At 38.7% G+C, this 18,359-nt stretch overlaps 1 protein-coding gene across 1 annotated transcript in view; it reads right to left on the bottom strand.

Moving 5' to 3' along the window:
- PHLPP1 (PH domain and leucine rich repeat protein phosphatase 1) overlaps positions 1-18,359 on the bottom strand; it is a 219,514-nt gene that overhangs the window by 24,675 nt on the left and 176,480 nt on the right. The window contains exons 11-12 of the mRNA XM_014727844.3: positions 8,944-9,144; positions 5,711-5,873 (exon numbers count right to left, since the gene is read on the bottom strand). Coding sequence (XP_014583330.3) covers positions 5,711-5,873; positions 8,944-9,144 — 364 coding nt within the window. The remainder of the gene's footprint in view (positions 1-5,710; positions 5,874-8,943; positions 9,145-18,359) is intronic.

The following is an 18,359-nucleotide window of genomic DNA, read 5'->3' as shown; positions in this document are numbered from 1 at the left end:
AGTCTGAACCTTCTACCTCAAACACAGACCTCAAAGCCAAAGTTCTATTTTTTATATAAAATCATATTTGTCTATAATTATTTAGAAACGTATACTGTTTAAACCTCTCCACCTTTCAGGCAGTTGTAAAAGGAGACCTTTAATCTTGTATAAAGCCTTCCTTTTAAATTTACATACACTATCTGTGATTTTTCTCAACTGGATTTCACATTTAGGAAACCTTATTGGCTTTGATAAAACAATTTGATAAAAATGACAATCAGGGTAAAAATTTCTTCTAAAAAATCCTCATTTCACCAAATTGTATTCTATTCCTCCAAACAGTGAATTCTCTTAAACACTAAAACTACATTATTTGAAAAATTTGACTTTAAGAAAATGTACCCTATATAAACTGAGCAATTCCTTTACATCATCACTTCCTAAAACGGGTTATGTGTACCACTGGGGGGGACAAAGTCACAGCGCACCTGGCCCACGCTTCCGGGGGCTTCAGTTTTACTCAAAGATTATTGAGAGGACGAGTTTTTATTTTTACCTTAAAACTAACAAAAATGGTAAAAAGTAGAACACAAAATTAGCACATAATTTTAGTTGAAAAGGAGCTTCAAAGAAGTTTGCCGGTGATTCCAGGTGGTATCCCAGATGTTGGGGAGTATGAGCTCACTTCTCTTTACCCTTAGGGACAGAAGAGTTTGAAGAGCATGACCACTTGTGACCACTTCACAGCCTAGTCCTTTGTGGGCTCATGGTCACAAGTACTCCTTTCTCCAGGAGCATCTCTAAACAGACTTTAAATATGCATGAGCTCCCAGAGGACCAGTCATTTACCTGTATGGATACATAACCCACTTCATAAAACGCATGCATAATTTTGTTGGCGAGGATATGGCTCCGAAGCTAAAAAGATCTGCTGAAATAATTTTTTAAACTAGAGTTAAAAAACCAAAGTATTCTGAGTTAATTCAGTATATCAATTTTGAAAGAGAGAGAGCATGAAGTCCTAGCTTCCTACTAGTCCGTTGCTAGAGAGGCAGGGAGAAAAGTGGCTTTAATGGCCACCTCCTGGTAGACACTGCCTCATTCTTCTTTCCTTAGCCCTTGTATGGAACCCTGTCCCAAAGAGGAGTGGACACCAGATTCCTAAACTATCAGAAAACTTCCCCAGGAACTTTTACTTAGATTCCAGAATCATAACAATGACTGCTCCTGGTTTCTGGTTTTGGATATGCGGTACTGACGCCTAGATGACCTTCTAAGTCTACTAGGTCAACTACTCCACCCAAATGACACCTAACTGGTCTCTGCTCTGTTTTCACTTCCTTTATCCTACTTTCCAAAGAATTAATCTCTTTTCTTTCATCCATTCTGACCCCGAGATTTCCCCATTTCTGTGTGTCTTTATGACTGAGCTGTTCTCTCTCTCTCTCATCTCACTTTAGAAACAGGGCTTGATTCCAAAGGATATTCAACTTCCTGTAGCCATTGTTCTCGAAAGTGTGGCATATTAAAAATACTTCATACACCATTTCCCAGTGAAAATAACACAGATCCTAGAGATGAGTTCACTCAACTTATCCACATAGTTTATTACTGGATAGGACAAATGTGAAAATAATCTTCTGAAGAGAAGTTAAATACTTTAAAAGATGCTGTTCACCCAGTAGTTAGAATCAAGACACCACAGAACACAAAAAATTTGACAAAAAAGTTGCTGACAGGGTGTTTAAATTACTGACTTCATTCACCATATTTGTCAAACATTTATTTCACCTGCCTAAACCATACTTCAGAAAAGGTTAGAATAAGTCAATTAGAAGTTACTCAACTAAAAGCTTGGGTTTTGTTGCAAAACTCCTACATTATCGATATGACTATTGTGTGGTTCCTTAGAAGGTTCTCTGAGTAAGGGGAACTGAGTGCCATATCCATGGCCACCTTTACTTTTTGGGTTCATCAGCCACTAGTAGCCTAAGTGCAGACTTTGGCCCAGGACCAGCAAGCCCAGTCTGGCTTATGTGGTGACTCTGGGATCATGTCTTCCTTTCTAGGTGAGAGCTGATCGACATCCACAAGGAAGACTGTCTATCTTACAACCAGAACAAAATATGACCTGCTCCAGGAATACTGGACTGGTGGTAGGGGTCTGGATTAATTTGAAAGTGCTAAACAAAGGTGAAGACAATAATACCAAGGAACAAAAGTACTATGACTTTGGGTCCTCTTGGGCTCACCAGAAAACTCTGAAAGATATAATTTTTTCCTACTAACAACTTATATGACCTTCCTGCCCAAGTACAGAAGTTGATGCCCAATGATCACTTTAACAGACCTCATTGAACGTACCAAAATGAAAAGAGGCCAGATCTAAATTTTATCCATGATTAGAGGGTGCCTATAGTTTGTTTTAGAAGTATGTGAATAATGGCTTAATTTTTCAAGTTTTTTAAAAAAAATACACTTAAGCATATATAACTTAGTAAGGGGACTTGTTTACTCTTTTTTCTTTTTTTGAAGAAGATTAGCCCTGAGCTAACTACTGCCAATCTTCCTCTTTTTGCTGAGGAAGATTGGCCCTGAGCTAACATCCATGCCCATCTTCCTCTACTTTACAGGTGGGACGCCTGCCACAGCATAGCTTGCCAAGCGGTGCCATGTCTGCACTTGGTATCGGAACCAGCGAACCCCGAGCCCCCGAGAAGCGGAGCATGTGAACTTAACCGCTGCGCCACCGGGCTGGCCCTGTTTACTCTTTTAAATAACTGGTTTTAAAGCTTTGGTAACAAATGGTGAATAAGCACTTTCCTTTAATGTCTTAGAAGATGAGACTGCATGGAGAGAACTGGCTAGTTAAAATACACCAGGATCTTAACTCTCTTTAAATTATGTTATCTGCTAGGTTTTTATAATTGCAATGACCTTAATACCTTTATGAAATACTTTACAATTACAATTATTTTCAAGAAGCAATATGAATATAATCTAGTGTTATTAGCTCAATAATAAAATTTTAATATAGGCTGAAGTATTTCAACTTAGGAAAAATATTATTTCTTTTACATTAAAAACATGCCGTAGGGCTCAGTTTTCAGTGAAGACTCTCATGGGTATTTTATTATTTGAGATGCAGCAACTATTTTTAATAGGAATTTTCTTCTGGATGGTTTAAATGTGCATAAGTACTTATACTGCAACTTAAAATAGTCTCATAAGAAAGAACACTAAAATATCAATTTAGAGTTCTAAAATGATATAACTGCTACTTTTTCAATAACACTATCTGCCTAGGGCTGCAAAATTTATACTTTTGTACATAAAGATACTTGATATTGCTCACCTCCTCCAAAAAAAACCCCCAACAACAAAATCTCTATCTATTTGGTAATGGAAGAGCTGGATCGGAAAGACTGGACATTTGTTAACGTAAGGAAAAAGCTATGACATATCAGCTGGGATAAAAAAAAAAAAATCAAAGAACAAAAGAAGGATAAACAATTTAAAAAGCAATTCCAGAAGTAAAATTTGAAATGGAGCTGTAAAGCCGGGTACAGAGAGAAGACAAGACAGGAAGGAATTAAACAACAATAGAAGGCACCAATTTTAGAATCCAGGAATCCAAGCAAGGGTCTAGGAGAAGATTTGTTTTCATAGAGTAAGATTCGTACTTTCCAAAATCTAGTCAAAACCTGAAAAGTTTAAACATCTATCTGTAGCTGCGTTTTAAATTAGAGACTTAAAAAAAAACCCAACACACCAATCTACAACTAAGAGTTATATACCATTAAAAGACAGGTACAGAAAGCAAAATGAGCAAATGGGAGGTTAACGTTGAGACTCCTCTCTCCCTGTGCTGGTGTAGCATTGTGCATGGTGCACAGAGACCAGCTTAACAAACTCCTGTGAAAGATCCCACGGCACAGCCCCCTTGTCCGGTCATGGGCAGAGGAGGAGCCCCCTGGAAAGCTTAGCTGCCAACATCATTCCTGTGCTGGAGGCAAAGATTTGCTTAAGAAATAGACTGCCTGGATTTTGTTGATCACCAGCCAAAACAGTTGCTCCATATAATCGACATCACAGCTGAACCATATCTAGGACTTGTATTAATTATAGCTAACACTTATGGAGTTCTCCGATTTCAAAAGCTTTAGATGTATTATTTCATTTCAGCCTCACTGCAGGACTGTAAAGGAAGCGCTCTTCATCCTTTCTCTCCTTTTACATATGAGGAAACTGGGCAATTCAGCAATTTTAGCCAGGATCCACCTCTAGGTCTGTCTCCCTTCAGAGTCCTGCCTCTTGACCTCTGTGGAAGGTACTACGTAGAAAGTAAAAGCAAAATGTTTCTGCTAATTTAAAGTAAATGTTCTAAAACGCCACGGTGATGTATCAGACGGTAATGCACTCAAAGTAAAGTATTTCATGGCTTAAGGCGCACACACACACACAAACACACTTATAAATGGCTTGTACACGCATCAACCATATGAATTAATAAAAACTGCTGTGATGAAAAATTATGCATGCTATTTAAAGGGTCTTCAAGTGTTTATATAATTTTTTAATCTGATACATAAAGTTTATACCAGAAAGTACCTGAAAAGTGAAAAATGACCAAGTAGGATGACTTGTTCCTTTTTAGGATATTAGAATATGCTCCAAATCTATAACCACTAAGTTATTTTTCATTAAAAACTGATAATCAGAAATGCTAAGATGCAAATGAAAAACTACATTATATATAAAGAACTTTCTTTTTTTTAAGGAAGATTAGCCCTGAGTTAAACATCTGCTGCCAATCCTCCTCTTTTTTGCTGAGGAAGATTGGCCCTGAGCTAGCATCCATGCCCATCTCCCACTATTTATATGTGGGACAACTGCCACAGCATGGCTTGATAAGTAGTGCACAGGTCTGTGCCCGGGATCTGAACTGGTAAACCTTGGGCTGCTGAAGCAGAGTGCGTGAACTTAACTGCTATGCCTCTGGGCAGGCCCCAAGAACTTCTTCCTTTTGCACCAAAAAAACCACCATGACTAAAAAGTTGCTAGATGGTTTTCATTGTAGTGAGCTGGTTTCATCCCATGAGTTCACCGTGAGTCAGGAGTCAGGAATTGCAGACTGTCTCTGCCACCAATTTATGGGCTTCATTTACACAAATCCCTTCATTTTTTAGCACCTCAGTTTCCTCACCTATCAAACGGGACTAATATCTGTTCTGCCAGTTTCATTCAATTGAAATGAATATCTGGTGACAGTAATGATGCTATATCTCCATAAGCATTTACGACTGATAATTGGGTCCTGTGGTGGTAAGATGCTATTTAATCAGGGGAATTGGCGGGGAGGGGTGGGCAGTGGTACTGTTAACTTTTTCAAACTGCTGTCACACCTGATTCAGTCTTTGAGCCTCATAACCACCCTGGAAGTAAGAAGGACAAGTATTGTGAGATGGGAAACAGTCAGGTGGCTATATGTCCAGCTTCAAGTCATACAGCTAGTTAGGGACAGAGCCCAACTCCTAGTCCAGCACTTTTTGTTTATTGCTTTTTTTTCCTCTCCGGACTCAACAGTGTGGCCAGTGGTTAGGAAGGATGAAGAGTCTACCTTCTGAGGAAACCCAACAAAGTTGCAAACATCCTGAATTGACGAATTAGAGAAAACAATTCTCTCTGCTGACTTGAAGCTTGGAGTTTATGGACTCAAACCACATACCTTGATCTCCGGGAGCTGCATAACTTCAGGAAAGACCTCAATGCAGTTGGAGTGAGCGATCACGGTGTGCATGCGCCTGCAATTCATGATAGTTGTTGGGATGGCTTTCAGTTTATTCCCACTGATATCAATTTCTTCCAGTTCCTCCAGTTTTGCCATTTTACTAAAAAAGAGAAAATCCAAGAGAGAGGGGTTCATAAAATAATTACAAGGCAATTTAAAAAGAAAATAATATACAATGAGAATCAAAAGGGGAATTTACTATGACTCTAAAGATTCTTTAAAGATTCACTTGTAATATCCATTTTAACAAACATGACAATTTTTTCACTATTATTTTTGAGTATCAAAGTATTTTATTATTTAATTAAATTAATTAATTAATTATTTTTTAGGAAGATTAGCCCTGAGCTAACTACTGCCAGTCCTCCCCTTTTTGCTGAGGAAGCCTGGCCCTAAGCCTGGCCCTGAGTTAGCATCCGTGCCCATCTTCGTCTACCTTATACCTGGGATGCCTACCACAGCATGGTGTGCCAAGCGGTGCCATGTCCACACCCAAAACCCCAACTAGTGAACCCCGGGCCGCCGAGAAGCGGAACATGCGAACCTAACCGCTGCACCACCGGGCCAGCCCCTGAGTATCGAAGTATTTTAACACCTCCTTCCCCAAAACCATTAACTTCAACTCTTCAAATTGCTAGCAAAAAGAAAAAGGGATATCCTTTTCCTCTTAAAACTCTGTGTGTGAATTTAGTTATCCTGGCAACAATCACTTTGCAGTGTAGCGTAGTCTGAACTCTAGTGAAAATCCTACTCCAATGGGTCACAAGTCAGCATTGATCCAGTATAAGCGCTGTAAAAGAGCATAGTTTAGAGCAGGATTTCTTTGTATTGGCACTGAAAACTAAAGGGACACAGAAGGGAGTAGGGCTAGAGCTCACACGACCATATACTTTCTTCTAAAACCCCACTCCCCAAATTCCTCTGACATCATTCGTGATGACAAGGTGGTGGTGAGGGGAAGGTATGCGGCAATGGCATCTGGATCCTCTCGCAACCTTCTGGCAATGCCCAAACCAAACCGTACCCAAAAGAAATTTATCTCAACTCCTGCTAAACATCTACACAGAAGGAATCTCTCTGACATCACCTTAATAACGTCCTAAAATTATTTAACGCTTTTAAGAATGTCTTTTATTATTCAATCTTAATCTACAATTAATCTTAATAATATTAACCAATAATTACAGTAACCAAATAAAGAAAAACTCCAGAATAAGGGTTTCTTGTATTCCCTCTATAAATTTAGAGGGAAAAATTCCTAGCTTCTACAATCCTATTATAGCATCTACCATTTCTCTGATCCTTTTTCTACCACTGGTGATGCTGGACTCAAGAAGCACAGGATTCCCAGTGAGTGTAACTGAAACTTATAATCTGAATTATTTAGTTTACATTTATTGATATCTTCTCTGCTTGCTGTGCTTTCGTTTGTAACAATAAACCTTTAAAAAATTAAGGAAGAAACTCTTTATTACTTTTTTCCTATCATCTCTCAAAAATAAAGGTTATCTTATTTGCTTATCTTGAAAATAAATATATGCCAAAGAGGCAACAAGAAAGAAGTTTTTATCTTATGAGATTGGATCTTTTAATATCATAAACATCCAACATGGTTTCAGGATATGCTATAAACAACATTATACACACAGATTGTGAAGTAATCCAGCTATGATAGCCTGAATTTATAAGACTATTATTTGAATATGTTGTCATCATATTTTGAAAAGAAATATGGAGAAATCAATGGGTAACAGGGCATGAAAAATGATTGAAAGTATTGAGATCAGGCCCAAGAAAGGAAAACTTAAGTTTCTGTCCCTCAACACAGAAAGAAGGTGGTTGAAGAAGGACTTGATTGCTGGAGCGTGTTCGTCATGCAACCGTTTCAGCAAGTGTGGGCTGAGAGTCTAGCCCAGGCCAGACCTCAGGTGAGACATGAGGCTGGTGGAGACACATCACAGCCCTGACTCTTAAGGAGCTCGGGGTCTTGTAGGGGAGCTCCTGTGCCACAGCACAATCTCCAGAGAGACGGAAATATAACAAGATAGATTGTTATGAGGAGCATGAAAAAAGTCTCTGTACTTAGGGTAATTATAACTGGCATGGATCACTAGGGGATAGCGTCAGAATTCAGACTGATGATCATTTCTCCTGCAGGGCTCAGTTATTCACCATCTCAAATAGGACAATGAGCCCTTTCAGAAATATTATTGTTATGTGATTACCATTTTTTCTTCCAAAAATACCATCACTTCATTCTATAGTAAAAGTATATTGAAGTAAAAAAAAAAAAGTTTAATCATTAACATCAAATGAGAAGAAAAATTAAAAGATAAATATATACTATAAAACACAAAGTAGTATTTTAAGTCAATGCATATTTGGGCCCAAATTCCTCCTTTAGTAAAGGTTTTAACAGACTGGTAGCCTTGATGGCAGCAGAGGGAGGCTGTGCCAATATTCTGCTTTGGCCCAACGCTGAGTTGCAGTCAGCAGTAGAATACTAGAGAGGTTAGTGCTTGCTTCTCCGTGTGGGTGTGTGTTCCAAGTCCTTACTTGCTAGATGGATAAATGCCAGTGACCTGGAAGTGGAGTAAATGCGTCATGGCAGGCTCAGTGTGTAGATTCACCCAAAGCTAGACACAATGCTACTGCTCTCAAAAACTAGAAATTAAAATTAAAACAGAATTAAAAATGGAATCTTCAGAGAACCATAAATTATCTGTAATGTCACACAGTTTCTATGGTTGCAGAGGCCACCACTGCTTTTTATACCGTTAAGTCCAAATATAAAAGCCGGCAGCTAATTAAGAAACTTTAGGTTTCCAGTTTATGTTCTAATTCTCACGCCCTATATTAGGTTAATTTTTAAAAACTAATTTGGTTAAAAAGAAGCAAAAGAAAAAATATACCTACTAGATAATATACTTTATTTCAAAATCATAAGAATATTCCAGTGATTGAGTCTTTGGATACATTCATATTGGAAAAACTAACACATTTCTCTTTAGGGGAATGTTGATCATGACCTATATAAAAGACAACTGTGAACCAGAACCAGGGGAACAAGCTTTACATTATCTGGGGAATAAACATTTTAGCTTTCGCCTTGCCATCTATGAATTCATTTTCAGAAATGCAATGAACATCACTTTGCGATCTTCTTTTACCTTGCTGGAAAGCTTTGAAGTCGGTTATAGGCCATGTGAAGGATCTTCAGATGGGGGTGTCCTGTTAACAAGGGCACACATTTATCCGTGAGGTTGTTATTTGTCAAATACAACTCCTGTAAGATGCTGTTCGTCTCTTCAGAAAGTGTGGCTGGAGGAAGGGTTTCCAGTTTGTTCGCAGATGCATTCAGAAATCTCAGGCTACAATGACAAAAATGCAACAGAATCTCATTGATAAGCCAGAGCTCTAGTCAAGCATCCTGATCGAAATCTGGCATATAGGGAACTGGGATTAGAAACATGAATTTAAAGATAGGCCCTGGCTTTAGCAGGCATACGGATATGCAACCCCACTATCTATGACGAACACAATAACTATTCATGTGTGTTAAATACCAGTGATAGAAATTTTTATGGAAGCACAAAGGTGAGAGGAAGTGATTAATTTTATAGCTTCTAGGGAATGGAAGGGAGTGATAAGGTAAAGTTAACATTCTGTCTTAAGAGAAAAACAACTGCCTACTTTTAAATAAAAGAGCTCTTATAAAACAATTAGGCATTAGATCACAGTACAACTAAATCACATAGTGACTAAATCCTTTTCAGTATAATGTTCAAACCACATTTTACTGACACACATTCATTCATAATGCAAGAGATAATTTTCTCTGTATTCAAATAACAGAACAGTATATAGAGGTGAAAATGAAGAACAACTATATGCGTGAACAGGATGAATCTCACAAATACAATACCAAGAGAAAGAAGTCCAGATACCAGAGGACACACTGCGTGATTCCATTAATACAGAGTTGAAAATCAGGCAAAACTAATCTATGACATTAGAAATCAGAGAAGAGAAGCAGTGTCTAGGAGGGCTTCTGATTTTTCTAATATGATAATATCCTGGTTTTTTATTTGAGTGCTGTCTACACAAGTGTGTTCACTTTGAGAAAATTTATCAAGTACTATACTTATGATTTGGCCCCTTTTCTGTATTTATATTATAGTTCAATAAAATTTACATTAAAACAAACAAATAAGATGTATATGCTATCAGTTATCCAAACGATAGAGTGAATAATGGCTAAAACATGAACGTTCTTCACCTAAGGCAATTAAAATTGTCAAAACAGGGTAATCCTCCAACAGTTATTGTGAAACATAGATAAACGCAAAATGCAAAGCTGGAGAAGTGAAACAGAATCCTTGCTGTGATCAAGTTCCAAATCATTCCAAAGGAAAGGGAAGGACAGGGCACTGTGCATGGTTCACGCGGCAGACAGACGACCCCCTGCTTCACAATGGATCGCCACTGCGTGTGCTGCATTGTGAAGCTGCAGCAACCAGGACACAGAGAGTGTTCAGCCCGGAGGACTCACCTGCTATTGTTACCACGGCCAGAGCTGCCTTGCCTCCCCACCTGGACCTAGCCTGTTAATGAAACGCCTCTCTCGCATTTCAAACCACGTGAGTTTGAAACTTTCAGCATTCAATTCAGGACTATTCTGCCATATGTTAGGAAAAAAAGAATAAAATCTTCCTTAAAAAGGAAGAATATGGAATACCAAGTACAGTTATTGTTAATTTTGGATAAAAAGAAGGCTCTGAATTCAGGAGTCATCACCAGGACTGTCATTCCAAGCTTTCAACCCACTAATTTAATACTCCCCAACCTTGCAATCCCCCCACACTTACTTACACACACACACACACACACCCAACTCCACTACTTATCTAAGGAAAAGCAGCTTCCCCAAAATAGAACATTTTCCATTAAAGAAACACGTATTCCGCTGACATTTAAAAAAAAAAAGAAAAAGAAAAAGGAAGTTAGAAAAGGGCTGTACAGACCATAAATAGTCATGGGAAATTATAGTCGTGTGTGCTACAGAGAAGAAAATAAAGGTCATTCATGCAGTTTCTGAAATGGTTTTGAACTAGGAAGGAAACCAGTTTCAGTCCATAGTTCTTTAAAGTATTTTTACATGTCTGTTTCTTTAGGTCCCATTTATATCATCTGACTTAAATACCCTGGTAAGAATTTCTTCAGTGTAGAATCAGAAGAAATTAAAATGTATTGCCCTAAAATACCATGGACTGGGGCTGGGACACTATCTGACAATCTCATTAAAATACAATTCTCTAGGAAAGATATAGTTATAGACACATGAAAAGAGAGAGAAATTAATTCTTGAATATCTGCATATTTTTAGGCCAGTAAGAGAGAATGCTGTTTTGAAAGGAAAAAAGATGGACTAGTGAATGCTCATCTAGAAAGCCGCAAAAAGGACTTTAAAAACCCCCCACATCTGAATGAAGGGAAGAAAGTGATTTCCAAAAAGACTTGTCCTCTCATCTTGTTGAAATTTGCCTGCACTGGAGGAGCTATACACCCTTTATAGGAAGTTAAGGGGAAAAAATTCCCACATCCTACCCCTCCGGAAAATGAAACTAAGTTGAAACTACATGAGCTGGTTCCAAAAGATTTAATGTGAACTGAATAAAGCCTGACTGAATCATCTTGTTAGTTAATAGAGAGCAAACAATTGGGCTAAAAAGATTTTTGATTATGATGGTCTCAGGAAAATTAAATTCAATACCCATCCTCTTAAAAATAAAACATTTGTCCCACAATCTCACAACGTTTCAGCACGAGACAATTAAATTCGTTTAACGGTATGGGTGTTGCACTTCCACCAGGACAAGCAAATACTTTAATTTTGTGATATTTCTCTGGTATGGATAACAGTCTTACTCAATACGCAGGGTGTATAACCCCACCTTCTGCTTTCAAAACCTCCAAAAAAGCTAAATTTCTAAAGCACTGTTTGGTCTCAACTCAATATGATGTGATAACCTCCTTAAGCTTCTCCCTTGTAGATTTTTGTAATAACTTATAAAACTTATAAAAGACTGTTAAATGTGCCAAGAAATGTTTTGTCCATATAACCCTCTTCACTACGCAACCCTCTTCTACTAATTAGAGAAAAAGCAGTAACAGATTACCACTTTCTGTCCATTTGTCAGCTGCTTTGTAGAGACCACAGCTCTTCCCCAATTCCTATCTCATTTGATTCTCCCATCATCTCAGACAGCTCCCCCTTATATTTCACAGAAGACAGAAACTGAAGCTGAGAAAAGTCAAATTACTTGGCAATGGTTAAACAATTATCAGTGGCAGAGCCAGAAATAAAGCCTAGATCTTGTCAATCTTAAGAGTCCATTATTCCCTAACACATCTCTCCAAAATTCAGATGTTAAAAAATAGTAATCAGAAAACATTTTCCTAGGCCCTTCTCTCCAAAAAGCTGGAGGTCAAACAGGGCACCTGCTGGGCAGCGTGAGGACCACATATGCACAGAACTTCAAGCTCCATTCTTAAAATAACTTAATAAATAGCCTAATACTCAAAAACTTTTCTTAGTGGGAAGTGCAAAAGTCGTAGAGAAAAAGATACTCCCATATGACTCCTGCCCTAAAGCGTTTGGGAAGTGGCAACAACAGCAGCGAGACAAATCCACTTCCTGCTTCTTGAGCAACTGCTCTGTTCTTCTTTGGTACATTCTGTCCATCTGCTCTGGCACATCTAGGTTTCTGCTTAGCTTTACTTTGCTTGCTTTTTAGTAATTTCCAGCACACCCTTAAATTTTACAGCCAACTTCTGTTCTTGAAACAAAGCACAGGATTTGGTGCCACAACAGATTTCTCTGTTTGTAGGCACAGCAGGCATTCTGCATCTAAATAATTTTTCTGGAGATCACTACTGGGATTTGTATTCTATTAAAAATGCAAAAGGTTAAGAATAAGCCCAGCAAAACTCTTCTACTTTTAGACAACCCTCCTGGCCCCAAAATGTTCCAGAAGTGTCAAACAAAATGCTCTCAATTCCTTATCATTTGTCTGTATAACACAACACTTTTGACAATTTCATCTGTCTTCACAAGGCTGATAGCTCTTAAAGCAGGGCTTTCAAACTTTTTATGACAGTAACCAAGAGTAACCAAAATATATTTTACATGACCACCTGGTACAGATGCAACATGCACATGTATAATTGAAAACAAAAGTTTCATGAAACCGTCCTTAACCTTACTCTATCTTACACTGATATTTCCTACCCTATCTAATTTTTTAAGTGCTGGTAGAAACCCACTAAATTAATGTCATACCCCGACTAATCCATTCAAAAAAAGAACCACAATTATTGATTGTCTAGCAACACCACCTAACAGTGGGGATTCCAAGTGAAGAAAAAATGCACAGAACTCACACATTATTATTCTGGAAGGTCTGAAAATCTGCCTCGCTTAGGCAATAAAGATCATAAGCTTACAGAGTAAAGAAACAAAAGTTATACAGATGTAAGAATTGTTGAGGGCCGACCCAGGGGCGCAGTGGTTAAGTTTGCATGTTCCACTTTGGTGGCCCAGGTTTTCCTAGTTCGGATCCCGGGTGCGGACATGGCACTGCTTGGCAAGCCATGCTGTGGCAGGCATCCCACATATAAAGTAGAGGAAGATGGGCACAGATGTTAGCTCAGGGCCAGTCTTCCTCAGCAAAAAGAGCAGGATTGGCAGCAGATGTTAACTCAGGGCTAATCTTCCTCAAAAAAATAAAAGGAATTATTGAACAAGAACTTGAAAAGAATTAATTTTAAAAATTAATTAATTAACATTGAAGCAATACTATAAATTGACCTACAGACCTTATTCAAATTCCATCAGTTTCCCTACTGATGTCTCCTATCTGGTCCAGGATCCATTCCCGGATCCCACATTGCATTTCATTATCATACCTCCATAGTCTTCTCTAATCTGTCTTATTTGTCTCAAATGACCTTGACACTTTAGAAAAGCATTAGACAATTATTTTGTAGAATGTCTCCCGATTTAAGTTTGTTTGATATTTTATCATCAGTAGAATAAGGTGATGCATTTTTAGCAAAAAAACACAGAAGTGAAGTTGTGTCCTCCTATCAGAAGGTACGTGATTCTCAACTTCAACTCCCAGAGATTCTTATTAAGTAGGTCAGCGTAAGGCTTCAAAAATCCACAGAATTAAGAATTCTGATGATTGGCCAAGTAGAGTCAGTAGAACTGAGACAAGGGCCAGGAATCTGCATGTTTATTTAATAAGTAATGTAGCCGATTCTGAAGACACATTTTGAGAAATACAGTTTTATTCCACTATGGCTCTCAAAAACATCAGAACTTCACAAGATAGCTCTCTTCACTTAAAAAAAATAGTGTAGGCAACTTGGCTCTTCAAAATGCCAGAAATATCTATCTTTGCCAAGAGGCACCAGTTGTCATGGTCAATCGATCACACTCTCCCCCAATTTTCTGTTCCCTTTTAGTCCCCTTGATATTTACACATGTTCTGTCTGAGTCATTAAAACTTATGGTCTGTAACATGACTAATGCTCTGGAGCTATTTAATAATTACCATGTACTTCATTTGCACATACACTCCCCCTACTCCCACCCCTGAAAATACCTGCTCCAACCGGGGATAAAAACAGACCCTAACGTCCACCCACAACAGGAATCTACAACTCACCTTTAAAGGGTCTGGTATGGCTTTGTTAATTAGCTGACCTCATCAGGAGCAGTCCCCTGGCCATCAAATGAGAGTGCAGATGCAAGATGGAGAGGGAGTCAGCCATCACCAAGGTTTCAGGAAGAACAGAAGGATGGCACTACCTCATCCATCCACTCTGGTGACCCACAGGGAATATCTCCTACCACCCCTGCCCATCTGTTGATGAAAACTGATTATGTGAAACTCTTTGGGGGGGTTTCCATCAAGAAAATCCTTAACTCTAAGCAAAAAGAGGTTGGATGAGAGATCAAGGCCAGTAAGATCCAGGTTAGAATATCCTCCAGTTCACCCCACAGAACCAATCCCGCTCTGAACATAAGATGTAAAATCACAGTCAACTTCTCAGCAACGTATGGTCCATCATATTTCACATCTGTCTACAGTTTTTGAGCTGCCAGTGAAAAGCAAGTCAAAATAAACAAAACTCAAAGATGAATGTGGAAAGTAAACTCATAAACTGAAATTGCTGATTCAAGTCACAAGAATTTTAATAAAATTAGCCTAAGTTTTCAGAGGAAGATAAAGGTACTTCTAAAAGTCATATAACTTGAAGCAGATTCCCCTGTTTGGTTACCAAATGCCTTCCTGCTACCAGGTGATGCAGATTAATACACAGCATTCTAAACCTGTAAAACTTAATAGACAAGATCATGTAATTAAAACCATGACACTGGTTTTAGCAGGCAAGATTCAGAATCAAGAAAAACTCCCAAGAAAGAGAGTCTAAGTTCATTCTTTAGCTCTTTGTCCAATAACATGTGTTTTCCTGACAGTTCTCGTTTCCAAGCACAAGTTCTACTTGGAGCATGAACCACACCATTTTTTAATTTATTTTTTTAATTTTTACTTTTTTAAGATTGCCACCTGAGCTAACATCTTTTGCCAATCTTTTTCTTTTTTTTCTTCTCCTCTTCGAAGCCCCCCAGTACGTAGTTGTATATTCTAGGCATAGGTCCTTCTGGTTGTGCTGTGTGGGACGCTGCCTCAGCATGGCTTGATGAGAGGTGCCATGTCTGCACCCAGGATCCGAACCGGCAAAACCCTGGGCTGCCGAAGCAGAGCACGTGAACTCAACCACTCGCCACGGGGCCGGCCTCAGCACTATTTTTAACTTATGAAGACTTGTATTCAGACCCTTTCCTCAGTTATATAACCAAACAAAAACTGGTAATAATAACTTATTACCATAAAAGATATGAAAAAGGAAGCATCTAGATATTCTTAAGATTTGTATTATGGAGCAGACTGAATGGAAGGAGGACTGAAGCAAAGTGTCACGGCTGCCCGAAGCTATCTGCCAAACACACAGCTCTGTATCACAGAACAAAGTGCTCTTCTTCACACCAGGAGCCTAAATCAAAACCACACATTTCAGTTTCCTGCTTTTTCACCCTCTCAAACACCCCTTTTATTACGGCTTATTGTGTAGTTATTTTAGACTCAGCATTAGAGTGTAAACTCCCTGAGAGTAACACCTGTCAGTCATTTTCAACCCCCTGCAGCACCCGACACCGGGACTTCAACTTATTCAGCCCGGAAGATGTCGGCTGTCCTGAACTGAGTACACCAGAACAAATCACAACTGGCCCACCTGCAAGAAGCTCGTCACAAAGACTCCTTCCTCAGAAATCCTCTTTAATATTTTAAACTTCGTGTTTTCTGGGTTAACCTGCTCTCACAACTGTCAGTACTAGTTTATTTCTTCCCCCAAAACTCATCCAACCAAACAGACAATCTCTCTACATTTTCCTGAAGGTAAATTATCTCTCAATAAAAAGCTGTTTTTGCTTTTAATTTAGGTACATAAAACCTCCATTATTTAGGTTTTGGAAAGAAGTATTAACTCTTTAACAAGTAGTAAATAGTTTTGTGAGAATCATTATAAAATCTTCTGTGTTTTGTGTCTTCCAACAAGTGAAATACTACAAGAAAGTCGTTCAAAAAAGAGCTAATCAACTTTACCCCACCCTCTTCATAATCCGATCTGCCTGGGAGAACCAAACCTCTCCACTTTTCCTTCTGATTCAGAGTCGTGGCTATTAAGATCAGTTGCTACACTATGTTGGAGATGTGGCTATTACAGTGGTTGGAAAACAAAGGCACTGGAATATGCCTTCTTGAAAAAGTTTATTTCAGCCTTCTTGTTCATTTGCTTTTCTCTCATTAAGAAAAAGCCAGATTCTTACTCTTTTTAATTCACCCAGCCCCACCCAACTTTCCTGTGCCAGAAATACCTTTAGCTGGTCTGCCCTCCTCCCAAGATCTACAGAGGCTGGCTAACTCCTCCGACAACCGCCCCTATTTTCCAAAGTGCAGTTGGTTCTGGATAGGCCCATCTATTCAGACTATAGGAATTTCTGCCTAAATGCCTTTAGCTTACACTTTTGCTCAGCTTTTACTGTTCTCTATGACAGCACTTGTCCTCTTTCACTGGCTCAACTCAGGTGCTAATTTTTCCACGTTGCATTACTAGAAATATTCCAGTTCATACAATCCTTCCTTTTCCAACTTAGAGATTCCATCTGGGAACAGTACAAAACATGTAACATGGGAAAACCGAGATTTAGAGTGCCCTGCCCACGGTCACAAAGTCAACAGTTCACGCAGTGGTTCTACACCCTGGGAGTCAGCAGAATCTCTTGGGAACAATCTAAATTATAGTTGCCCAGCTCAAATCCTTGTTAAAACACAGTCTCCTCGACTATAATCCCTCAGGGACATGTTTTCAGATCTACCCTGGTTTTCAGGCACCAAGAAGATTCAATCGCCGCTTCCTGATTGCCTTTAGAGAATGACAAATGCAGAGAATTGTCCTTTTACAGTCAAATCCTCAGAAATAATGATTATTATCTATTGCAGAGTTCCAGCATTATTTGCCTACTTTATTAGCCATGAACTTATCAGACTTGACCAGATTCAGAAACGGTTTTATCTCACTCAAAGACTCCTAAAACCTGAATCCATCTATTTGTTTCTGTAGATTCAGTGTAGACTCTCTGTAGGAAAACAAGTGGATTCTCATTGTAAAACTGCACCCAAATTTTGCTTAGTTAGCCTTACGAAAGAAAACACAAGGTTACAACATAACTTGGAATTCTCCACAGGGGAAGAAATCGAATCCTATAATGTTCATAGCAACAAAAAACACATGTCTAGAGTTACCCATAAGCTGTGCACTGTACTTTGATATGAATGCGAAAGTAAGAACAACTCTTTAAATGACCTTGACGCATTGCTCTTTTTTCCACAGGAATGATATAGCACTGGTCAATTACAACGTAACAATACAATTTTCTCACAATTCCATTATTTCTCTATAATTATTCCAGTAGGAATTCATTGTAACTTATGTTAAGTACAGAGAATAAATGTTTTTTGAAAATGAGGAAAACAAAACCAAAGGAAAAGGAAAGAGGTGCTAGAATGTTCTCTGCCCTGATCCAGGTGATGGCTACAGTGTTATATACATATGTAAAAGTTCACTGAGGAGTAGGCTTAAGAGCTGTGTATCCTTTTTTTTTGGAGAGGAAGATTGTCCCTGAGCTAACATCTGTCCTAATCTTCCTCTATTTTGCATGTGGGGCACTATCTCACCGTGGCTTGATGAACAGTGTGTAGGTCCACGACTGGGATCCAAACCCATGAACCCTGGGCTGCCAAAGTGGAGCGCGTCAAGTTAACCACTATGCCACCAGGCCGGCCCCAAGAGCTGTGTACTTTTTTTGACTATAAGTTATATCTTGATAAAAAGATTTTTTAAAAAAGGAAAAGGAGAAGAAGAAAAGCAATGCAAATCCAAGAATGAAGGTAGT

This window comes from Equus caballus, chromosome 8 (assembly GCF_041296265.1).
Source record: "Equus caballus isolate H_3958 breed thoroughbred chromosome 8, TB-T2T, whole genome shotgun sequence".
NCBI classification, from domain to species: Eukaryota; Metazoa; Chordata; class Mammalia; order Perissodactyla; family Equidae; genus Equus; species Equus caballus.
Note: the sequence above shows the minus strand (reverse complement) of the source record. Positions and strands in the feature narration are given on the sequence as shown.